This window comes from Capra hircus, chromosome 4 (assembly GCF_001704415.2).
Source record: "Capra hircus breed San Clemente chromosome 4, ASM170441v1, whole genome shotgun sequence".
Lineage (NCBI taxonomy): Eukaryota > Metazoa > Chordata > Mammalia > Artiodactyla > Bovidae > Capra > Capra hircus.
The window spans coordinates 15,537,706-15,563,303 of record NC_030811.1 but is presented as its reverse complement, the minus strand read 5'-3'; the positions used below and the strand labels follow the sequence as shown (position 1 = coordinate 15,563,303).

General features: G+C 42.0%; 1 protein-coding gene across 3 annotated transcripts in view; it reads left to right on the top strand.

Moving 5' to 3' along the window:
• The window catches only part of AGK (acylglycerol kinase), a 94,723-nt gene that overhangs the window by 66,173 nt on the left and 2,952 nt on the right, over positions 1-25,598 (top strand). For all 3 annotated transcript variants that reach the window (XM_018046854.1, XM_018046855.1, XM_018046856.1), the window contains exons 10-14: positions 5,677-5,756; positions 8,581-8,638; positions 13,207-13,354; positions 13,803-13,897; positions 23,497-23,567. In XM_018046854.1, the coding sequence (XP_017902343.1) occupies positions 5,677-5,756; positions 8,581-8,638; positions 13,207-13,354; positions 13,803-13,897; positions 23,497-23,567 (452 nt within the window). The remainder of the gene's footprint in view (positions 1-5,676; positions 5,757-8,580; positions 8,639-13,206; positions 13,355-13,802; positions 13,898-23,496; positions 23,568-25,598) is intronic.

Here is a 25,598-nt window from a genome sequence, read left to right as displayed (position 1 = left end):
TGGGACCAGTCTCTTCGCTACTGAGCTTGAGACCTCTTCGCATCCTGAAGGCTCTGTACCCATCTGCTTCTCTAGACTCTTCACACTCCTTTCCTATTGTCGAGAGCCCTTTATACCACTTGCTAGAACAGCACCTCATGTCTGTGGAACCTTAAGGTTACAAGGCTTTTCAGTTAGTCTTAACAGGATAGTCCCCAAATTCTTCCCCCTACATGAAGAAAGGGAAAGTGGTTTTAGAGCACCATTCAGGAAATCTTGAGTACTTATCTCAGAACTTCTTGCCTCTGCTACATGCTTTAGAATAGCATTTCCCCCAAGGAATCTATTGTGCAGGATGTCTTTCCAGAGAGGGTTGCACAAACGATTCAGGAAAACAGTATATTGTATTTCTCCTCTTGGAAATCTATAATGTACATTAACATATGAAAGATTCTAAGAAGAACTGCAGTCAACATAACTTGTTTGAAGCCAAATACGTTTGCTATTTGCCAGCCTATTTCAACATGGAATCTTCTGACATCAAAATCATCATCGTCAGATGTGACACTTAAGATCCTAAAAGACATTTGGGAAGTGTTCCCATGGATACAGCGTACTGTTCACGTAGTGTTGTTTCTCTGCCTTAGGCTAGAACTCTCTTTCTCCTCTAGTTTCTTTCCTTTCTCTCTCCTCTTCTCTCCAACCTCCCTAATCCAGGTTCTTTTTTTATTTTATTTTTATTCCTTTTAGGAGAAGGACTGGTGAAATCACTGTGGTATGCACTTATTGTATTGTAATCTAGTATTCTTCCTCAGCTGAGGGACCTGGTTTGTTTCTCTCTTTTTAATTAGCATGCATCTTCCCTAGTCCCAATACTGTATGATTCAGCCTTGTTCATTCTCTTTCAATTCTATATAGTGCTTAGGTCACTGTTGAGAACCTCCTATGTATATCTGCAAAAATTATAATGAATAGATAAACCAGGATTCATGTAAATATAGATGTATATACAGATAAACACATCTATATATGCTGAATCAAAAAATATAGTTACATTGCATTAAAAAAAGTTCCCACCCACTACTTCCTGCCTGTGTGAACCGCCAGTCTGTTTTCTGTATCATCTATGAGCTTATTATTTTGTTAGGTTTTTTTTTTTTTAATGATTCCACATGTGAGAGAGATCATACAGTACTTTTCTTCCTCTGACTTACTTCATTTAGCCTGATGCCCTCAAGGTCCATCCATGTTATCCCAGATGGCAAGATTTCATCCCTTATTTTATGACTGAATAATAAATAACGAGCATGTCTGCATGTGTGTGTACACGTGTGCGTGTGTACACGTGTGTGTACATGCATGTGTGCGTACATGCGTGTGTGTGTACACGTGTGTGTGCGCATGTGCCACAGTGTATCCATTCATCCATCAGTGGACACTTCAGTTGTTTGTGTACCTTGGCTATTGTTAATGCTGCTGCTGTGAGCATGGGGTGTGTATATCTTTTGAGTTCGTGTTGTGCTTTTGGATAAATACCTAGAAGTGGATTTGCTTGGTCACATGATAATTCTATTTTTAATTCTTTGAGGATCTTCCCTACTGTTTTCCATAAAGTGAAAGTGAAGTCGCTCAGTCGTGTCCGACTCTGCGACCCCATGGCCTGTAGCCTACCAGACTCCTCAGTCCATGGAATTTTCCAGGCAAGAGTACTGGAGTGGGTCGCCATTTCCTTCTCCAGGGGATCTTCCCAACCCAGGGATTGAACCCGGGTCTTGTGCACTACAGGCAGACGCTTTACCGTCTGAGCCACCAGGGAAGGGGCTTCACTGTTTTCCATAGTGGATGCACAAATTTACATTCCCACCAGCATTCACAAAGGTTCCCTTTCCTTCGCATTCCTAACAGCATTTGTTTTCTTATCTTTTTGATAATAGCCTTTCCAGTAGATGTGAGGTGTTATCTCACTGTGTGTGATTTGACTTTTCTGATTAATGATGCTGGGCATCCTCTTGGCCATCGGTATGTCTGTTCCTATGCTTTGCCCATTTTTCAATTGGATTGCTTCTTTTTTCCTATTGAGTTGTATGAGTTCTTTATGTATTTTGGATGTTAACCCCTTATCAGATATGTGATTTACGAACATTTTCTCTCAATCATTTGGTTGCCTTTTCATTTTGTTGATGATTTCCTTTGCTCTACAGATGCTTTTTAGTATGATGTAGGCAACGGCACCCCGCTCCAGCACTCTTGCCTGGAAAATCCCATGGACGGAGGAGCCTGGTAGGCTGCAGTCCATGGGGTCACTAAGAGTCAGACACGACTAAGCAACTTCCCTTTCACTTCTCACTTTCATGCATTGGAGAAGGAAATGGCAACCCACTGCAGTGTTCTTGCCTGGAGAATCCCAGGGACGGGGGAGCCTGGTGGGCTGCCGCCTATGGGGTTGCACAGAGTCAGACACGACTGAAGCGACTTAGCAGCAGCAGCAGCCCCACTTATTTATTTTTGCTTTTGTTGCTTTTGCTTTTGGTGTCAGATTCAGAAGTCATTGCCAAGATTTATGTCAAGAAGCTTACCCTCTACATTTTCTTACAGGAATTTATTGTTTCAGGTCTTCTATTTCAGGTCTTTAATCCATTTTGAATTAATCTTTGTGTATGGTATAAGCTAATGGTCCAGTTTCATTCTTTTGCATATGATTGCCAGTTTCCCTAGCATCATTTATTGAAGACATTGTCCTTTCCTCATTGTATATTTTTGGCTCCTTTGTCACAAGTTAATTGACTATATATTTGTGGGCTTATTTCTGGGCTTTTAAAATCTGTTCTACTGATTTTTGCGTCTGGTTGTATGCAAATGCCATGCAGTTTTAATCATTACAGTTTTGTAATATAGGTTGAAACTGGGAATTATAATGCCTTCAGCTTTGTTCTTCTTTCTCAGGATTGCTTTGGCTATTTGCATTTGTGTGTGTGTGTGGTTCCATGAAAATTTTAGGATTATTCTGTTTCTTTGAAAATGTCATTGGAACTTGATAGGGATTACATTGACTCTCTAGACTGCTTTGGGTAGTATGGACATTTGAACATCAGTAATTTTTTCAGTCCAGGACCACAGAGTCTCTTCTCATTTGTTTGTGTCACTCTCAGCGTCTTTCATTAATGCCACGTAGTTTTCAAATTTCACCTCCTTGGTTAAATCTATTCCTGGATACTGTATTCTTTTTCATGCAGTTGTAAATAGGATTGTTTTCTTTATTTCTCTTTCTGATGTTTTGTTATTAGTGCATAGAAATGTTACAGGTTTTTGTGTATTGATTTTGTATCCTGCAACTGTACTGAATATCTTTATTACTTCTCTCATGTCATATGTAAATAATGATAGTTTTTCTTCTTCCTTTCCAATTTGATGTCTTTATTTCTTGTTCTTGCCTAATTGCTCTGGCTAAGACTTCCAATACTATGTCAAATAAAAGTGGTGAGGGTAGACATCCTTGTCTTTGCTGTTCGAGATCTTAGACAAAAGGGTTTCAGTTTTTTGCTGTTGAATAGGATGTTAGCTGTGGTCTTGTCCTATATGGCCTCTATTATGTTGAAGTGTGTTCCCTTTATACCCATTTTATTGAGTTTTTTTTTAATCATAAATCATTGTTGAATTTTATTCCATACTTAAGTGTGTTCCCCTTATAGCCACTTTATTGAGAGGTTTGTTTTCTTTTTATCATAAATCAATGTTGAATTTTATCACATACTTTTTCTACATCTAGTGAAGTGAACATATGATTTTCACCCTTCTTTGTGTTAATGTGTCAAATCACATTGACTGATTTGAAGATGTTGAGCCATCCTTGCATCCATGGAATAAATCTTACTTCATTATGGTGTCTGATCCCTTTAATGTATGGTTGAATTTGGTTTGCTAATATTTTGTTTAGGGTTTTTGCATCTATATTTGTCAGGAATATTGGCTTTTAATTTCGTGTTTTGTCCTTGTCCGATTTTGGTATCAGGGCAATGCTGGCCTCATAAGGTCAGTTTGGAAGAAATCCCTCCTGTTTTTTGGGAGAGTATGAGAAGGATTCGTGTTAATTCTCCTTTGAGTATTTGATGAAATTTACCAGTAAAACTGTCTGGTCCTGGATGTTTGTTTGGTGAGAGGTTTCTACTGATTCAGCCTTCTAACTAGTCATCAGGCTGTTCAGATTTTACCTTATTCTTTAAAATGCATGGATTGTCTTAGAACTTACGTCGTGTTTCCCTGACCATCTGTCTGCTCTGTTCCCTCACTCACCATGCAGTTGCCCCCACCCTGTACTTTCATAACACTCGGTACATATCTCTCTTCTTTGGACCTACTGCATGTTCTTATTGTCTGTGTCTGTCTATCCCCCCATTATACCTCGAGCTTTTTGAGGACAGACATTTTTTATTGCTAGTTCCTAATATATACTGTAAATATCCTTAATGATTCATGGAAAAAATGATTAAATGAATGATTAATAGAGTGAGAAAGACTCAGGCCCTGCTATCTTCCACAGTATGCACTTGGCACCCAGGAGACTAATACATCCTTGCCTTGCCCGTCATGACGTAATCTTACCATCACCTCTTTGCTCTACTATTTCTCTCTTCCTCTACTGTTTCTTCTCTTGCTCAAGCAGGTACAGAGAGCAGAAAAGCAAATCTGCTTCAATGGATAGACAACCAAGGAGTGAGAGGCCAGTGTCTTTTCCTTGTAGACTGGCCCTATTTGTGTATGGTTCTCCTAGAAGACCCTCGCTTGTTTCAGCATAGTGGGAACAGGAGTGAAAATGGACAGACGTCCTCTCCTAAGAGGACTTTCTCTCGGCCAGCAACTCAGAGTGCCGGGGGTCTCCTCCAGTTCCTAATCTTCTTCTTACGCTGGTTCTGATGATGGCACAGTGGAAACTGACCTGGTTCTGTGCATGGTTAGCAAATTCTGTGGAGCTGTGTCTAGCAGTTGGCAGCTCTCTTTAGAATGTGGGGGTGCCTTTGGGCTTTTGCTGCGATTCTGAGCTATAGGGAATGTCCCTTTCAAAATTCAGATGTGTGTATTTTCATCTAGAAAAAAGTCCAGCATGGAGTATAAACTCTTAGAGACAGTGGCATTGTTGATGTTTATTTTCTATAATAGGTATTGCTAAACTCACTGATTTATTAGACTTTGGTGATTATAATATGCAGTATTTGGCCATAAAGCACTGAATTAAACCTGAATCACTTTGCGTCCTGATTTGTTATGACAAATACCTGGCTGTATCTTCGGAGACTCAGATGAAACATTCTGGAACATACCAGAACTCTGATGATCTTGCTTTACAACTCTTGGCCCTCCATAGAGAACACAGATTTAAATTACCTCGGACAAGTACAAGTGAGAGAAGAAGTTCTGGCTGACCCGACTAATTGGTCCAAGAATCAGCATAGTGATTACAGTCTGAAGTATGATACCGTGTTTTCTTGCCAGCAGATTCATGAGGCCTAATACATGAATGTTGGTTTCATTTTATTTCATTACTTTTACTGAGCACTCAAAAGAGTTCTTTCTTAAATTTGGAACATCCCTTTTGGAATTTTGTTTTGATGAAACATAGGCCGTGAACGTTTGCTGGCTACTTACCTGTAGAGAGTTCCAGGTTATTGTCATTAATTTAAGTGAAATGTATTTAATTTCCAGGGTGAAAAGGAACAGCCTGTGTTTGCACTCACCGGCCTTCGATGGGGATCCTTCCGAGATGCTGGCTTCTCAGTTAGCAGGTAGAAGGGTGCTGGGTTGACCAGTGGTGGTTTTTAAACACCTTCTTACTCCATTCCTGTCTTTGAGGTTTCAGTGTACAGTGATCTCGGAATACATGGGGTGGGCCCCACGGTTGAATTATGTATGAATAACAGAAGTGAAGTTTACATTCTGTGTGCAGAGAGGCTGGGGGAAGTCCCAGTTTCCTCCACGCTGGCTGAGTGGTAGCTCAGGATGAGCAGTGTCCACCTCTCTTTCTAGACATCATATGTGTCCGGGGAGAGGGAGGCTCAACTAGACCAGAGGGGCACTGGGTGTTGTCTCCTCCCACTGCCTGCTTAGCTGGGTACCAAGTGCAAGGTACCACTGGGGCTGCAGCCTCCTGGAGCTTTGACAGCCCTGGGCGGAAGACCCCCTTTCCCCCAAGAGGTGTTCTTTCTGAATGCCTAGCGGATTCACCGACCCCAGGCTGCCTCCTTCAGAGGAGGGACAAAGGCAGAGACCTGGGAATGCTGGAAGGTGGAAGAAACATGCCTGCGGAGGAGGCGATGAGAGGGCTGCTGGTGGCTTTTCATGGCAACCTGCTTATTTTGGTGAATTCATTGTGTAGCGTAAGACTGCTGGCTCGGAAAGGGGGTGTGCCCTGTGCTGTGTGCCGTGGAGAGGCCGCGTGGGCAAGGCTTCCTGAGGTGCGGCTGGAGGAGACAGGGTGTGAGGTTCGCTCCTAGCTGGTGGGCGTTATTTTCTTTCTTTACCTCTTCTTGACAACATGCTTACAATTTGAGTGTAGTCTAAATGAATGGTGATTGAGCTCACACACAGCTTTTATCAAGAAAGCTCTCCTTCACTTTGCAGGCATTCTCGCCATTTTCTTTACAGAAACCCCTCTCATTTGTCCCACATGGTTATTCCTGCTAGTGACGTTCCCGCCAGTGGACTGTCAAAGGAGAGAGACCACTGAGTTATGTCAGGCACTGCGTTCTTGTGTTTGCAAGCATGCACGGTTATCTTCATCCCGCAAGTCCTCTTGTATCTGATCTGTAATCTCACGTGACAGCAGTTTACCATGAGGAATTGCTTAGTTTCCCCTGAGAAAGTCTGGTGAGAGTAAATTGCTCTTTTTCTTTTGGCCACACGACGCGCTATGTGGGATCTTCCTTGACCACGTGGGGTTCCTTGACCAGGAATGGACCCCATGCCCCCTACTGCAGAAGTGCAGAGTCCTAACCACTGGACCACTGGGGAAGTCCTACATTGCTTTCTAAGTGTATTCAGCACAAGCATAGGTCAGCCCTTGAGGAGTATCGCACACAGGCCCATGTTCTGTTTCATTTCTGAGCCTGGAATTTTTAAATGCTGGCTATTATTGTACCTGGACTAGAACCAACCACTGAGTCGCTCTGTGTGTTACGGGAGAAACAGTAGGGGTGCAAGAAGCCATTTCCTAGCTGACCTCGCACAGTATCAGTTCAGAATAAAGTTATTTATTTATTTCTAAATCAGTTTAGAAATAAACTGCCTTGGCTGGGAAGTGTTTCTGTCTGGCTACCCTGGAAAAGAAGCAAAGCATCAAGTGAGCTTTCCAACAAAGTAGCAGAAACAAAAACATTAGATAATCAAAGCCGTCCTTAATAGCCTGGTGGTGCTGACTAGGATAATAGTTAGAATGGTTCTGCTCTGCTCGTTGGATGGCTAAACTCCATATTCTGGTGTTCAAGACCAACTTAATCCGTCGTCATCCCTAACTACCGAGTTTTGTGCCTTTGTTGAAAGCTCTTGCTCTGGCGATTACTCTAAGCGCTTCCCGTTGTTTCTCCTTGTCCTGCCTAGAATGATGTCCTTGCCGCCTCCTGTGTCTCCATCCAGCCCAGGTTTCTAGGTCTCACGCCCTCACTTTGTTCTTGTGCCATTTGTTGCGCAGGTGTGGCTGCTGCAGTGATTTTAAGGCCGTAATGATTTCTTGTGCCTTCTTGACTCTCCTTACCAGTAAATAGTGATCACTTTATACCATGTCATAGAAACATGTTTACTTGTCGTTATCTATTATGCTGGGGGGCCTTATCTTCTCAGAAGCCCGCAAAGGCAAGAATTTTGTACTGATTCTATTGCTTCTGTTTCCTCCATATACACAGTAAGTGCTAAATGAGTGCATATTGATTCGAATCGAATAGGGAGCAGTTAAGATGGGCTGGTAGGTGAAAGAGAGACATTTTAAGAGAGAAGTCTACTTTATGCCACTTTTGTAAATCCAGCCAGGCATCTTTTTCTCTTCAGTGGCTTTTAGGAATTTAGCGATATGAAGTAGACCCTCTTTACTCCCAGATTTCACATTTGCCATGTTGAAGCTGCGTAACATGCGTAATGCAAAATGACGCTGATTTACAGATTTTAATTGTATGTTTGTGTGTCGAGAGAGAACGCAGTGTACAGCATGCAGCCGTTTAGCTCACGAGTAATACACCAGCACCCACATCTACATCTCGGCGTGGCTTTATCCCTCTCCACTCATTCAGAGTGCGAACTCAACTGTGTTCCACGGTGGAAAGTACGTATTACAGTGATACCTGTGAATTTAGAGATTCAAGAAGACTCTGATTATATATCTCATAAATTGCAAGGATTTAGCTGCTGTATAACTAATTATGTTCTGTTTGACGTGGTATTCAAATGCAGATTAAAAACTTACTGTAATACTTTTTTATGCTAAACCACAATCTCCAAACCTCCAGGGCAGACACTTCTGGCAGAGGTGTAATTCTAATGTATTATCTGTCCTGAATGGTATCTGGCACACTGATAGTTTTTTTAATAGTCTAATCAGATTTTTATCTTGCTCTTTCTCAGGTACTGGTATCTTGGGCCTCTAAAAACCAAAGCAGCCCACTTTTTCAGCACTCTTAAGGTAAATGCAGGCTACAGTATTGAAATTTGACCTCTGGTATTTTGTTATTCCTTTGTGATGTATGTATTTGGAATTTTTAAAAGTTTCTTGTTATAGATGTATATGGCATGCTCCTAAAATGGGGCCTATTTACTTACACACAAATCCAGAAAGCATTCCTGTTCTGATATTTCTCATCTGCCAACTTATTCTCTATTACCAAGCCCATATTTAATTTCATTTTAGTATTTCACTTCCCTTTGTTCACTCAGTCTTACCAAACAAACCTTGAACACAGTGACCTACATCTCATTAATTACTTGCAAGTGTGTCTATATTTGTATTGAGAAATGAACTGAAGATTTGTATCTGAATACACCATGAAATTAAAAGACACTTACTCCTTGGAAGAAAAGTTATGACCAACCTAGATAGCATATTAAAAAGCAGAGACATTACTTTGCTAACAAAGGTCCGTCTAGTCAAGGCTGTGCTTTTTCCAGTGGTCATGTATGGATGTGAGAGTTGGACTGTGAAGAAAGCTGAGCTCCAAAGAATTGATGCTTTTGAACTGTGGTGTTGGAGAAGACTCTTGAGAGTCTCTTGGACTGCAAGGAGATCCAACCAGTCCATTCTAAAGGAAATCAGCCCTGGGATTTCTTTGGAAGGAATGATGCTAAAGCTGAAACTCCAGTACTTTGGCCACCTCATGTGAAGAGCTGACTCATTGGAAAAGACTCTGATGCTGGGAGGGATTGGGGACAGGAGGAGAAGGGGACGACCGAGGATGAGATGACTGGACGGACTCGATGGATGTGAGTCTGAGTAAACTCTGGGAGATGGTGATGGACAGGGAGGCCTGGCGTGCTGCGATTCATGGAGTCGCAAAGAGTTGGACACGACTGAGCAGCTGAACTGAACACCTAATCGTCTGTGTAATATAGTAGGCTTCAAACAATGCTTTGTGCTTCAAACCATGCTTAACTAGCCAAATATGTGTAGAGGTTGCTGCATTGAACAGTCCAAGTATGAGACCATTGCCATCATAGGAGAAAGTTCTATCAGGCTATGCTGTTATAGGCTATACAGTGAAAAATATTGGCATAGAGAAAAAACTCAACAATGTATGTTAATGAAAACGCTAATAGAAAAGTCATAGTTATCTTGTACTACATACCATGTTGAGCTTTTATGCACACGAAAGTAGTATATTTACAGTTTGGATCTGAAAATTGGCGGATGAAGTTTAAATGTAGTAAAGAGTTTGGTTCTATCTAATGTTAACATTCAGAGTATCGAATGGGTTTGAAATTTAAAAAGTAATGTATGTCCATTGCAAAACATTTGTAAAATATAGCTGTCTTTACGCAGAGCTATCCAGTTAATCATTAACAAAACCATTAAAGTACTAGGGGTAACCAATCTATATGATTACTAAAATGAACTTGGAGTGGTGGGGAGCAAGGACTTTCTATGCTAAAGGCAAACTGTGTGAGTAAAATGCATGACTGCTGTTGCTTGGAGGAATAATTTCATTGGTGGAATATTCAGGAAGAAATAGAGTAGCTCTGTATTTAAGTTGTAGAATCTGGGACCAGATAAACTTTTTCTATCATTTCAACAGCAGACAGTGATTGCGTACCTATTGGGTGGCAAGCCCTGCTGCATAATCGGAATACCGGGTTGAATAAGACAGGTGTCATGCCCTCAAGAAGTGTTCACATGTCAGGAGTGAGGGCCTGGTGAATCAGCAGTTTGGCAAATGCTTGGAGAGAAGTAGGAAAGAGTAAGATGGAAGCAGAGAGGAAGGAGCCTTTACCTCTGACTGAAGGTCAGTAGAGTCAGCCCAGAGAGGGTGACACTTCAGCCAAATTTTGAAAAATATACAGGACTAGATAAAGGGCATTCCAAGTGCAGGGGTCAGGATGTGTGGAGTCACAGAGGTGTCACAGAGGTGTCACATGGTGTTTACTTACGGCCAGCGCAGTGGAATGGCTTGCGGGCTTACGGCAGGTTTTGACGTGGGATCTGACCTTTATCATTAAGGCACTAGAGGGTCACTGGATCTTAAACAGAGGAATGACAGGAGGAGGCTTTCACTTTGGCAAGAAATTGTTTGGCAGCAGTATGCACGAGACTGGCATTGGTAGTTACAGGCAAAGGCATCAGATAGAAGATTGTTAACACGGTCCAGGTGAGGAGAGATGAGGTCTCGACAAGATGGTAATAGCGAACACTGACCCCAGAGCGTTGACTACAGAGGCATGATCCTCGAAAGTCAGAAGGAGCAGGGAGTATTCCCAGGTTTCTGGCTCGAGGGGCTAGAGTTTGGTGACTAGAATTTTCCATGAATGCTGATAATATTAGAGTTGGATCACGTTCGTGAAGAAAGGTGAAATTCTCAGTTTGGCACTTATCGAGCTTAACATTACCGGTGGTACAGGCCAGTAAAATCATACAGCTATGACTTAGATCTGGAATTCAGAGATATCTGGGCTGATGAAATAGATTTAAATGTTGTAAGTGTATGAGTGGCATTGAGCTATGGGTTTGTTGAAGTTACTGTTGAGAATAGGTGGGCAGGAATAACCATCATTTTAAAGAGGCCGAAATGATGCCCAGAAAATCCAGAAAGAGACTCTGGGAGGAAGTACTGACATAGAAGCCAATGAAAAAGAGAACTTCCAAAAGACAGCGAGATTTTAAGAAGCAGCATCAAAGAGCAAAATAAAGAGAGGAAAGTAAGGATCCGTTGAATCTGGCAACCCCTGCAGGTTTGGTAACATGTTAGGTGGAGAGGCCGAAGCCAAATTGAAGAAAGTTCAGGAATAAACCGGAGGTGAAAACTGGAGGCAGCAGAGCAACTCCTTTAAGAAACTCGACTTTGAAGGAGAGGAGATTGAAAACAGCAGAAGGTACTGAGAAATACGGGTCAGTGGAGCATTCTCTTTTTGTTTTTTTTAATTAGAGAACTGTTCATGTGTTTACTCCCTGAAGCAAAAGTAAAAGCGAATGGGAGGGGAGAAGAGAAAGGGCACCAAAAACATGACTGACTCGGCCAAGTCCGTGAGCAAGAGGAAGGGAGTGGATCAAAGCCCTGGACTAGCCCCAGACAGGGGGAGGGACACCTTTTTCCTTGAGCCAGGGGAGCAATAAAACAGAGGTCCAGATGAAAACACATTTATAAAGAGGTGAGGCAGTTCTCCCTGATGTCCTTGTATTCTTTCTGAATGGTAGGAAGCAAGGTGATCTTTTGAAAGCGAGGTGGGTGGGGAGTTTGGAAAAAGGATGAAAATAGGAAGGTTTAGCAAGATTATCAAGTGACATAGAAGACCTTAGACCAAGAACTTGTTGTGACGTGAGTATGCTCACTTGGGCGGTTGTTTTCACTGGGTCAGTACGCAGCAGGAGGGCCTCGTCTCCCCCTCTGATAATATTGAGCCACGATGTAGCAGTATAGACACCTAGTGACAGATTGATCCAGAACTGAGGCTTTTCAGGGTACATGTTAGAGAAGGAAGACACGAGGGCCGAAAGCGATAGAAGAATGATGTAAAATCCACTGTTCACCTGGTTGGTGCTGAGGACAGCTGGAGAGGCCAGGAGCTGGGACTGTCTGAGAGCCCGGTGTGGTTAGAGTCTTCAGGGGTCCCCAGTTCATAGCCCTCTCTTCCTCCTCTGACTTTGAACCAAGTTATGAAAACAAAATGCAGAAACAAAGCAGATGGAAATTGACATACCAGCTTTATCAGCGTCAGCAGGAGTGAAGGACACAGCGTGGACACGTGGTCACAATCTGATTTCCTCACGGTCCAAATTGAGTTTCTCCACTTAAAAGATCTCCATCAGGACAGAGACTGCTAAGTAAGCCCACTGCATGAGGAATCAATGGATGTGTGACTCCGCAGGACTCTGATCACTTCCAGAGAAAGAAGAGAAAGGTTGGGTCTTTCTGGACTTGGGAGGAGTAAGAGATGGAGTGAGAGAAGTCAGAGTTAATTGTTACTGTTCTGTAATTCACCACGTGGAAACTTGAGAACAGGGGAGTGGTTCACCCTGAGTGCCACTGGGCACAGAAATATCAACTGGAAGAATAAGGGAAGTGATTAGATAGTGGGATACCAGGGCTTGAGAGTTCCAAGATGGAGTAGTTCTGGGTACTGATAAGGACCAGGATGTGGCCATGGAAATGGGTTGCTATGTAGGTTGGAGGCAAAGTCAAGGGCTGAGAGGCTAGGGCATTATTTTAATAATCCTCAGGGACACTGATGAGACCCAGGATGGTACTGGACTCAGGATGCCAGGAAGAGGACAGATCTGGAGTGTGAGAATGATGGCCTTTGAAGCAGGAACGAGAAGCCCTGGGCTGGATTTCGAGGCCAGACCAGTGTGGCCTCTGAGTGGAACATGCTACCCGGAGTGAAGGAAGTATGTGATGCAACTAGATTTCACCTGTCTCATGTTTGTGCCACCATCTCTAAATGAATGATAAATTTCTTATGGTGTGATTCTGTGCTTGTTCATATTGAGAAACTCCAAGAGTTTGTAATTGTGTTGCATGATAAACGTTTTTTTCCCTTCATTGAAAGGAGTGGCCTCAGACTCATCAAGCCTCGATCTCATACACGGGACCTACAGAGAGACCTACCAGTGGAGCAGAAGAGACCCCTCCCCGGCCCTCTTTATATAGGAGAATATTACGGAGGCTCGCGTCCTACTGGGCACAACCGCAGGGAGGTGAGGATCCTGGAGACTGGAGGTTGGAAAGCCCTGGGCAGCTCAGGACTGCCTGAGGCAGACCCCACACCAGTGTCAGACCCTCACAGAGTTGGGGAAGCCTAAACTCAGCCCTCATTGTGCACAGCGCAGGCCCAGACCAGCAGCAGCAACATCCCGTGAATGGGAACAACAGCTTGTGTCATTCCTGACTCCCAGCGACTCCCTCTTTCTCTCGCCAGCCTTTATGTTACTGTAGCTGCTTTTGTTGGGTTGTCTCGGGCCTAGAGATTCCATTTTGAACCTGGCTCTTTATCCCATGTATAAAAAGTATGAGATAAAGAAAATTAAGCCTGGGAGTCCACAGATGGGCTTGGGGGGCCATCTGAGCCGCTGGCAGCTGGCCGTGGGTGGCAGTGCTGAAATGTTCGTGGGAGATAACTGACTTGTATCGGATGCATTCACACAGCCCCGCAAGAGGTGAACCCAGAGGTCTGGAAGGAAGTGCAGCTGTCCACCCTTGAGCTGTCCATCACAACCCGGAACAGTCAGCTTGACCTGGCAGTAAGTGTGCTTTTTTTTTTTTTTTTAAATTAGAAAAGCATTTCGGAAGAGTGACAAAGGCTGCAGAAGCTGCACACTCTTCTAGTAACTTGATGTTTTTATTTTCACCCTGTGTGGGGGAGAGAGGGGTCAGGAACAAGAGGATTCGGGACACCTTTGGGGAATAATAGCATGAGAAGAAACAGCTGAGTGAAGTGCCTAAAAGCTTATGGGGCTCTGGTCAAGTATCTCTCACCAAGCTTTGTGCCTTGAGAGAACTAAGGGCAAAGGGCCTTTAGCAGTGGAGTTAGTCCACTCCTGTTTGTCACAGGAATCAAAAGTTGCAGAACTTTTACTTGAGTAAACATCTATTATTTTTGTGACTGTATTAAATATATAGATTTAGATCTCCAGGGAAGAAAACTATATATATATGTATATACACACACACACAAATATCTATATTTACATATTTTGTGTGTGTATAAATATATATATACACACGCAAATATATATATTTACATATTTTGAGTCCAATCTATTGACATGGACTGTCCAAAATAGTAGCCACTAGTCACAGGTAGCTGTTTAATTACAAAATAAAGCTTAAAACTCATTTCTCCTGCTACATGTCAAGAGCCATATGTGGCTAGTAGCTACCATATTGGAAAGCACAAATATGAAATATTTCCACAGTGCAGAGAGTTCTCCTGGAGAGTGCTGATACAGACAATAACGCTAAAAAATATTCTGAGATAAATCAGAGGTTAGCAAACTGGTCTGCTACCTGTTTACTACAGCCTGCAAGCCAGGAATTGATTTTAAGTTTTTAAATGGTTGGAATAAAGTCAAAAAAGGAATTATATTTTGTGATAGGTGAAAAGTTATACGAACTCAAGTTTCGACCTCCGTAAGTAAAGTTTTACTGGAACAGAGCTGTGTTCATCCATATCCGTGTGGTCTGCAGCCACTCTTGTGCTCCAGTGGCAGAGCTGAGTCATTGTGACGGAGACTGAATGGCCCAAAAGCCTAAAACATTTACTCTCTGACCATCCACAGCAAAGGTCTGCTGACCCCTGGTCTAGAGGAAACCTTAGTAGTTTATGTTAATGAAGATGCCAGCAGGAAGGTTACTCTTAACCATGGACCAATAATACTGTGTTTGGCTTTTAAGTAAATCAAAGTAGTATGTTCACAGTTGACCTGGTCAGTCTGAAAACTGGGACAAGGAATTGAGTGTATGAATGTTGTATGGCGAGTGAGGGAGAGAGGTGCAGTGGGAAGTTTGATTCCAGTATTCAGAGCGTACAACTAATGCATGTCTGTTGTATGACATTCGGATCACATAGCTCTTCACCAAAAGGTTAAATGTTAAAAAAAAAAAAACAAAACTATGAAAGTACTAGAGTAAAATCTTAAGTGATTATCAATATAAACTTGAGAGGACAAGACTAAACCTGGCACCTGAGGCAACAGTCAATATTGACGCATTTGTGTACTTCTAATAAAAAAGAAATAAAAATTTTCATGAAAATTGGGAAAAATATTAGGATGTGATAGACCCGGAATTAATAGCTTTCCTTTGTACTAAACTGTTATACTAATCAATAAGAGATGGGCAAAGGATTCATATAAACAACAGGCAGAGAACAAAAATAGAAATTCACAAAGGAAGTAAACATTAAAAAAACATCGCTGATATTTACTACCTGATAAGCACTGTCCTAAGAATTTTATATAGTGTCAGTGCATGTATTCATCATAACTGTACTATCAGGTGGGTATAATGTCCATCTTAATTTCATAAGTAAAGAAAAAATGCTTAATATCAAAGAAATACAAATTAAAATCATAAATATCGAATGGCCGTAAATTAAAAATCATGTTAGTTTTCAGTGTGGGTAGGGAAATGGGCTGTCGGGTATTACTGGAGGGAAGAGACCTCGGAACACCCTTTCTCCATGGCATTGTGGCAGTATATATGAAGCCTCTGAAATACAAGCATATCACTGGCCCTGTTAAGTATATTTCTAAAAATTTATCCATCAAAAATAATCAGATGATATATAAAGACAAGACAATCTCTTATTTCTTACATAATGGGATTCTGGAAATGTTGGTGAAAGTGAATGTATTAAGGTTAAAAAATACTCTGTTAAAAAGAAAGATAAGACTTCTAATTATGCATTTCCTTTATACCCAGTCTCTGATGATATGTACTTCCAGTGTTTTGTTCATGTTCTTTAACCTTGTTCTTGCTCTGATGATTGAATACCAGTGAATGGATCGAGTTCAGCAAGTAGGTGATTGTGGCTCGAGATTAGCTGCATTCAGAATGCCGAAAGCTTTTTATCTCTGTGCCAATTATAAAAGTATATGATTCTCTGCTGCTTATCTCTGGCAGCAGCGCATTCATTTTCTTTTATTCCAAAACCTCTTTGTAAAAATAAAAGCTAATGCAATAAAATATTCAAAGACAATGAAGCTTCCATGTAATAGCTCAAAATGTTCATTTATCATTTAAAAAAAAAAGTCCATTCAGAGTCTGAAAGAAGCTTTAGGGGTGTAGAATGTTTGAAAATTAGGATCTCTTGTAGAGCTATGTTCACTGTATTTATCATTGCAAAATACATGAAACAAAACTAATCAGGCAACTGATTAAATAGATTTTGATGTGTTGCTCAGTCATGTCCAACTCTGTGCAACCCCATGGATTGTAGCCCCCAGGCTTCTCTGTCCATGGAATTTGAATACTGGAGTGGGTTACTACTTCCTACTCCAATAGATTTTGGTACATGTATTTAAAATGTTCTCTACCAACATGGAAAGATGTTCATTGTATATTTAAATGAAAAACCAGGTAATATGATTTGCATCAAATGATTCCATATATATGTTAAAAAGAAATACTCCCACTTCTAATTGAGTTTTGTGAATGATAGAGTTCAGTTCAGTTCAGTCGCTCATTCATGTCCGACTCTTTGCAACCCCATGAACCACAGCACGCCAGGCCTCCCTGTCCATCACCAACTCCTGGAGTCCACCCAAACCCATGTCCATCAAGTCGGCGATGCCATCCAACCATCTCATCCTCTGTCGTCCCCTTCTCCTCCTGCCCTCAATCGTTCCCAGCATCAGGGTCTTCTCAAATGAGTCAGCTCTTCACATCAGGTGGCCAAAGTATTGGAGTTTCAGCTTCAACATCAGTCTTTCCAGTGAACACCCAGGAAAGATCCCCTTTAGGATGGACTGGTTGGATCTCTTGCAGTCCAAGGGACGCTCAAGAGTCTTCTCTAATACCTCAGCTCAAAAGCATCAATTCTTTGGTGCTCAGCTTGCTTTATAGTCCAACTCTCACATCCATACATGACCACTGGAAAAACCATAGCCTTGACTAGACGGACCTTTGTTGGCAAAGTAATGTCTCTGCTTTTAAATATGCTATCTAGGTTGGTCATAACTTGCCTTCCAAGGAGTAAGCATCTTTTAATTTCATGGCTGCAATCACCATCTGCAGTGATTTTGGAACCCAGAAAAATGAAGTCAGCCACTGTTTCCACTGTTTCCCCATCTATTTGCCATGAAGTGATAGGACTGGAGGCCATGATCTTCGTTTTCTGAATGTTGAGCTTTAAGCCAACTTTATCACTCTCTTTCACCTTCATCAAGAGGCTTTTTAGTTCCTCTTCACTTTCTGCCATAAGGGTGGTGTCATCTGCATATCTGAGGTAATTGTTATTTCTCCCGGCAATCTTGATTCCAGCTTGTGCTTCCTCCAGCCCAGCATTTCTCATGATGTACTCTGCATAGAAGTTAAATAAGCAGGGTGACAATATACAGCCTTGATGTACTCCTTTTCCTATTTGGAACCAGTCTGTTGTTCCATGTCCAGTTCTAACTGTTGCTTCCTGACCTGCCTACAGGTTTCTCAACAGGCAGGTCAGGGGATCTGGTATTCCCATCTCTTTCAGAATTTTCCACAGTTTATTGTGATCCACACAGTCAAAGACTTCGGCATAGTCAATAAAGCAGAAATTGATGTTTTTCTGGAACTCTCTTGGTTTTGCAATGATCCATCGGATGTTGGCAGTTTGATCTCTGGTTCCTCTGCCTTTTCTAAATCCAGTTTGAACATCTGGAATTTCATGGTTCACGTATTACTGAAGCCTGGCTTGGAGAATTTTAAGCATTACTTTACTAGCGTATGAGATGAGTGCAATTGTGCGGTAGTTTGAGCATTCTTTGGCATTGCCTTTCTTTGGGATTGGAATGGAAACTCACCTTTTCTAGTTCTGTGGCCACTGCTGAGTTTTCCAAATTGGCTGGCATATTGAGTGCAGCACTTTCACAGCATCATCTTTCAGGATTTGAAATAGCTCCACTGGAATTCCATCACCTCCTCTAGCTTTGTTCGTAGTGATGCATCCTAGGCCCACTTGACTTCACATTCCAGGATGTCTAGCTCTAGGTGAGTGATCACACCCTTGTGAATATCTGGGTCGTGAAGATCTTTTTTGTACAGTTCTTCTGTGTATTCTTGCCACCTCTTCTTAATATCTTCTGCTTCTTTTAGGTCCATACCATTTCTGTCCTTTATCGATCCCGTCTTTGCATGAAATATTCCCTTGGTATCTCTGATTTTCTTGAAGAGATCTCTAGTCTTTCCCATTCTGTTGTTTTCCTCTATTTCTTTGCATTGATCGTTGAAGAAGCGTTCCTTATCTCTTCTTGCTATTCTTTGGAACTCTGCATTCAGATGCTTGTATCTTTCCTTTTCTCCTTTGCTTTTTGCTTCCCTTCTTTTCACAGCTATTTGTAAGGCCTCATCAGACAGCTGTTTTGCTTTTTTGCATTTCTTTTTCTTGGGGAAGGTCTTGATTCCTGTCTCCTGTACAGTGTCATGAACCTCCATCCATAGTTCATCAGGCACTCTGTCTATCAGATCTAGTCCCTTAAATCTATTTCTCACTTCCACTGTATAGTCATACAGTGGTTTAGTGGTCTAGTGGTTTTCCCTACTTTCTTCAATTTGAGTCTGAATTTGGCAATAAGGAGTTCATGATCTGAGCCACAGTCAGCTCCCAGTCTTGTTTTTGCTGACTGTATAGAGCTTCTCCATCTTTGGCTGCAAAGAATATAATCAGGCTAATTTCGGTGTTGACCATCTGGTGATGTCCATGTGTAGTCTTCTCTTGTGCTGTTGGAAGAGGGTGTTTGCTACGACCAGTGCGTTCTCTTGGCAGAACTCTATTAGCCTTTGCACTGCCTCATTCTGTACTCCAAGGCCAAATTTGCCTGTTATTCCAGGTGTTTCTTGACTTCCTACTTTTGCATTCCAGTCCCCTATAATGAAAAGGACATCTCTTTTGGGTATTAGCTCTAGAAAGTCTTTTAGGTCTTCATAGAACTGTTCAACTTAAGCTTCTTCAGCGTTACTGGTCAGGGCATAGACTTGGATTACCATGATATTGAATAGTTTGCCTTGGAAACGAACATCAGAGGTAAGGAGCAGCAGCTGTGCTGTGCTTCTCTGAAGAGAGACCCCACGTCTAAGGTAAGAGAAACCCAAGTAAGACGGTAGGCACTGAGAGAGGGGATCAGAAGGCAGACAGACTGAAACTACAATCACAGACAACTAGCCAATCTGATCACACGGGCCACAGCCTTGTCTAACTCATGAAACTAAGCCATGCTGTGTGGTGCCACCCAAGATGGGCGGGTCATGGTGGAGAGGTCTGACAGAATGTGGTCTACTGGAGAAGGGAATGGCAAACCACTTCAGTATTCTTGTCTTGAGAACCCCATGAACAGTATGAAAAGGCAAAAAGATAGGACACTGAAAGATGAACTCCCCAGGTCAGTAGGTCCCCAATATGCTGCTGGAGATCAGTGGAGAAATAACTCCAGGAAGAATGAAGGGATGGAGCCAAAGCAAAAACAACACTCAGTTGTGAATGGGACTGGTGATGGAAGCAGGGTTCAATGCTGTAAAGAACAATATTGCATAGGAACCTGGAATGTCAGGTCCATGAATCAAGGCAAATTGGAAGTGGTCAAACAGGAGATGGCAAGAGTGAACGTCGACATTCTAGGAATCAGCAAACTAAAATGGACTGGAATGGGTGAATTTAACTCAGATGACCATTATATCCACTCCTGTGGGCAGGAATCCCTTAGAAGAAATGGAGTAGCCATCATAGTCAACAGTACTTGGATGCAGTACTTGGATGCAATTTCAAAAACAACAGAATGATCTCTGTTCGTTTCCAAGGCAAACCATTCAATGTCACGGTAATGATAGAGGGTGAAGCTCTAATTTTGTCTTCCTTCCATGTAGAAAGCCAGTTGTCCAAGCATCATTTATTGAAATGTGCCCCACCCCTCCCCCTCTCCCACTGATCTGCAGTAAACCTGTCATACATTAAGAATTTGTATACATGGAGGTGTTCCTAAGTCTACTCTGTTGCTTTATTTTTCTATATTTATACTAGTACTAGGCTTGTCTTAATTATTAGTTTTAGAGTAAGTCCCTCTGATTTTCTTCTTAAAGGGTTTCTTGGCTATTCTTGGCTCTTTGACTTCAATAAATCTCTTAGAATGTTTGTTCTGCATAAATATGTTATGAAATCGATCAGGATTCCATTGAACCTGTAGATCAATTTGAGGAGAAATGACATTTTCTACAACATTGACTCTTCTGTTATATAAACATGGCATATCTCTTCATTTATTTAAGCTTTTAATGTCTTTCAGTGAAGTTTTATAGTTTTCTTTAACATTTTGTCTTGCTGAGTAGATTCCTGGTTATCTTAATTTTTGACATTGTTGTAAATAGTGTCTTTTAAAATGTCATTTTTTTTAAACTGATTTAGTAGATGGTCATGTAATTGATTTTTTTATGTTGATGCTGTACCAGCAACCTACAATTCTTATCATGTTTATGGATTCCTTTAGATTTTCAATAGATTCAGTCATGCCAGCTGCAGATGGTGCGGTTGATATGATTTTTTTCCTTTCAAATACTTAACCTTATAACCTTTTGCCTTGTCACGCTGGCTAGGACCTCAGTACTGGGTTGAAGAGAAGCAGTATCGGCGGGAGTCCTTGTCTCATTCCTGATTTAGAGAAAAAGGCTTTACTGCTTCATTCTTTAATTTGATGGGTTTTTTTTAATAGATAGCCTTTATCAGATTAAGGAAGTTCCCTTCCATTCCTATCCTAGTTTGCCAAGAGTTTTTATCATGAGTGGTTATATAATTTTATCAAGTACCTTTTCAGCCACTACTGAGATAAGGCTTTCTCACTGAATCTGTCGTGTTACAATACATTGATTTCCACACTTGCACACTTTACAGAAGTCAACTCCTAGACTCGTATATATATCCACTTACCCCTTTTGATGTCTCATATACATGTCAGTCTTGGCATGTCCTGAGCTCCTGATCTTCCCTCCCACCCCTTGAAAATTGCCTTATTCTCACCCTTCCTCCAGTACAACTGATTCTAATTCCATTCTTTTAGTTGTTCAGGCCAAACATCTTAGATACTCCTTGTCCACACCTGAAACCTCCGAGGAAATCCTAGTGGCTGCACCTTCTGTTAATGAATATTGCCAGCACGTCACAGTCTCCCCTGCCAACTGTTCCAAGCCAGGGTCGTATTTTAGCCCAATTATTACAGTAGGTTCCTAAGTGGTCTCCCTGCCCCTTTCACTCTCCTCTAAACACAGTATCCAGAGAGATCCTTTTAAAAAAAAAAGCACATCCTATTTCTCTGCCTGAGACCTTCCAGTGGCTTTTTGCTGCACTCAGCCTAATGGCCAGCTTCCTTGCAGGGCTGTCCAGTGTCTGTCCTCCCTGATCTCCCCTCCTCCTGGCTCCTTTTCCCTCTCTGCTCCAGCCGTGCCGGCTCCATGCTGTTGTCTCCCATGTCAGACCTGCTCCCACCAGAGGCCCCTGCCCTGCCAGTATCCTTTATGTGGATTGCGCGTCCCTAGACCAGTGGTTCTCAAAGTGTGGGCCTTAGATCAGCAGCAGTAGCATCGCTTGGGACCTTTTGACAATGAAGGTTCTTGGGACCCACCCCAGATCTATTGAACTGTAAGCTCTGAGAATGGGGCTGAGTCTGAATTTAACAGCCACCCTAGTGACGGTTCTTAAAGCTTGCCCTGGGTTTCCACAGTTCTTATACCTTCTTTAGGTGTCTGCTTAGAGGTTACCTCGTCAATGAGGCATACCTGGACTCCTCTTTAAAAATGCCACCAACATCACCTTTTATCTCACTTTTATAATGTACTCATAATATTTCTAATATACTCTATACCATTTATGCTAATATGCATACTCTCCAGCTTACTATTTTTATACTGGTATACTCTAGCATACTTCTAATATCTGTGATCATTTATTACTTTATTATGGTTGTGTTTTGTTCATCCCTTTCACTGTCTCTGGTGTAGGTTCTTTGTAGGCAGAAATGTTCATGTTTCTCATTCATTGAGGGGACTCTAGCACTTAGAAAAGTTCATGGTACAAAGATGACAATAAAGTCATTTAGTAAGAGATGACTTTAGAGCAGTTATCCCTCTGTGTTTTGTAATTCCTGGTTGAGATGTGAAGTTGTGGTTTGGTTGAGCCCTTTAATCTTGGGCAAAGGCTGACAGCTTGCAGAGACCTGGGGATAACGCTGGGGCTATGAATTTTGAACCTTTCCAAAAAGAACAAAATCCTATTTGAAGCAGACCCAGAAGGATTGGGATTGATTTATAGAAGGCCAGATTGTATTGTTCGCTACCAACTGGTAGTAAATTTCGGGGGTGGCCAAAGAAACAAGGCTGTTTTTTTATAGCCACTTCTTGTAGCTTAGTTCTTCCAGAACATTCTGTGGTTGGGAATGCAGTGTTTTAAAAACATTTGTTGTTGTTTAGTCACTGAGTCATGTCCCACTCTTTTTGCAACCCCTTGGACTGTAGCCTGCCAGGCTCCTCTGTCCATGGGATTTCGCAGGCAAGAATACTGGAGAGGGTTGCCGTTTGCTCCTTCAGGGGATCTTCCAACCCAGGGATCGAACCCACAACTCCTGCATTAAAAACACTTCCATTCCATGGCATAAATGGATTGCTGTTCTTCAACTCTGGTCACTCACTAAGTCTGCATGTAGAGAGTTAAAAAAAAAAAAAGAAAATCCAGTTACTTCTGCACACCAAGAAGCCAATCAAGCTGGTGTGGTGTGATGCTGACATACAGTGAGGATGGAGACTTGCTGGGAGAGAGGCTTGCCAGGGAGGGGACCCTCGAGACTGTAACAGTTGTGATTATCAGCAAGCAACAGAACTTGACCAACCTCCAAACCTGAGTTTTTACCTAGCTTTTGTATATAGTGAAAAAAAAAAAAAAAGTAAACAATGGAGATGAATTTTATGGTATGTAAATTATGCTTCAATAAAGGTCTTAATGTAAAAAGGAAGAAAAAGGACTGAAAATATACTCAGGATTAAGTCATTCAAAGTCAAGTCCCTTCTATAATACACAGCTCCAACCACAACCCTCCAAGGCTAAGAGGGCAACAGGTTCCAGAGGCCAAAATTCAGAGCGTTAACATTAGTTTTCCTAACTTTTCAGAGCAAAGAAGACTTTATGAACATCTGCATGGAACCCAACACCATCAGCAAAGGAGACTTCATCACTATAGGGTAAGTGGACTGGGGTTTGTAGGCAGGGAGGCTTTAAGTGGCTTGTATTTTCAGACTTTACCGATCCGAGCGCCCACGAAGTCCAAGCAGAGATCCCACTGGAAACTTGCGTGGTTTGGGAGCTGTAGCACCCTTTTGTTTTTTGGGTTGGCACGCGGAGTGCGTGTCTCCTGGTTTGGCCTTCTCCTTGCATTTTGGGAAGATCAGAGTTTGGGAGCTGTCTTGGTCTTCTGACTGAAATGATAGGAGTCAGTGTCGCATGGTATCCTGCCCAGAATTTTGGCCTCGGGGTCAGAACTGCTGGATACAAACCTTGACTTTGCCACTCACTGGTCTCATGATCCTTTACCGTCCCTGAATCCTGGAGTGGAACAACATAATTGCTTCTCTCTCTCAGGGTTGTTTTTGAGTCTCATATGAGGGACTGTGTGGGCAAAGTCTTTCATCAGCATGAAGTACCATCAGTTACCATTCACGTCAGCTCACCTTGCCTCTTCCCAGGGCTTTAATGAAAAGGTATTGAGTATCTTGGACATTTTCCAGACTTTTTTCCCTTTTCCACTACAAAATACCCTTCCAAGTCCTGTCGTGATTTGTTAAGCCGTACCTCTGCCAGAGTTTTATTGGTTAAGGATGCTCTCAGCCTTCCGCCAGACTTCAGAGCAACTGAGAAGGCTGTGTGTTACCATGCCAACTGGAATCTGCTCCATTTGTTTCTGAACTCTGTCTCAGAGCTCCCTCTCGTGCCCACGTGAGGGTTAGACATTGCTGCTGCAGCGGCCGGGTCTCCATGGCTACCTCATTCTCTGTGCCAGCACCAGCAGCACAATGTCTTTGCTCAGTTTGTGGTGTTCTCGCCTTGGGTACCAATTCTTCAGATGCTGAATAGCTGCTTCTGCAGCCTTTGATTTACTTGCTGTAACTATAGTAAAAGGGAGAAAGGGAAAAGTCTTTCTTCTCCTACGAAGGGTCCAGAAGCTACACAGTGTCCCACAAGCCTGTGGGACCAGCTATTTTCGAATCTCCTTCATAATGCTGACATCCAAAACCAGAAGGAAAAGCTGATGATACTGCTTAAATTAGACGAAGTCATTGTGGTGCACATGGTCCCTGTCGTCATCTGCAGCAGCGGCAGTAACATAGGTTCCTTTTGGTCTCTACGCGAAGGGAAATCAAGTCATGTCAGCTTCCTCTGAGTATCTGATTAGAACACTGTAAAGTTGCTTTAGAAAACCGATGATGTTTAATTGAAAGAATTACTATTGTTAATTAATGATGAAGTGAAGTGAAAATCACTCAGTCGTGTCTGACTCTTTGCAACCCCGTGGACTATACAGTCCATGGAATTACTATACAGTCCATGGAATTCTTCAGGACAGAATACTGGAGTGGGTAGCCTTTCCCTTCTCCAGGGGACCTTCCCAACCCAGGGTTTGAACCCAGGTTGCCCACATTACAGGTGGATTCTTTACCAGCTGAGCCACCAGGGAAGCCCAAAAATACTGGAGTGGGTAGCCTATCTGTTCTCCAGCAATTAGTGATAAAGATGGACTAATTTTAGATTTCGCTTTTACCCATTTCCCACTGACTGACTAGCTGCAGGGTGTATATACATGAGGGTGTGTGTGTGTAGAGAGAGGCCAATAGTTTTATTCCAAAGCCATGTAGTCAAGGTCAAGATGCAGTATTCTAAGTACTGTTTATATCAATACGGAGAATCATACAAAAACTGCTAAGGTTGGTTGTTCATATAAATCCATCTAGTTTAAATTAAAATAAGTTTTCTCTTGCAAGTAATAGACTCACAAGAAGTACCAAATATCAAAAGTTTAGTACTTTTTTCTAAAGTATTTCATTTCATTCCAGTTTTTAAACTTGGGATTTTTAAATAGCCCAAGAATTAGGTATACATGGAACTACTTAAAGATCAGTTGAGAGAAAAATCAGTCTTCATGCACAGTTCTCTGCGATAAATAAACCTTCTCAATCTAGACTGTATCTCAACACTAAGCAAGAAGCACTGGGGGAAAA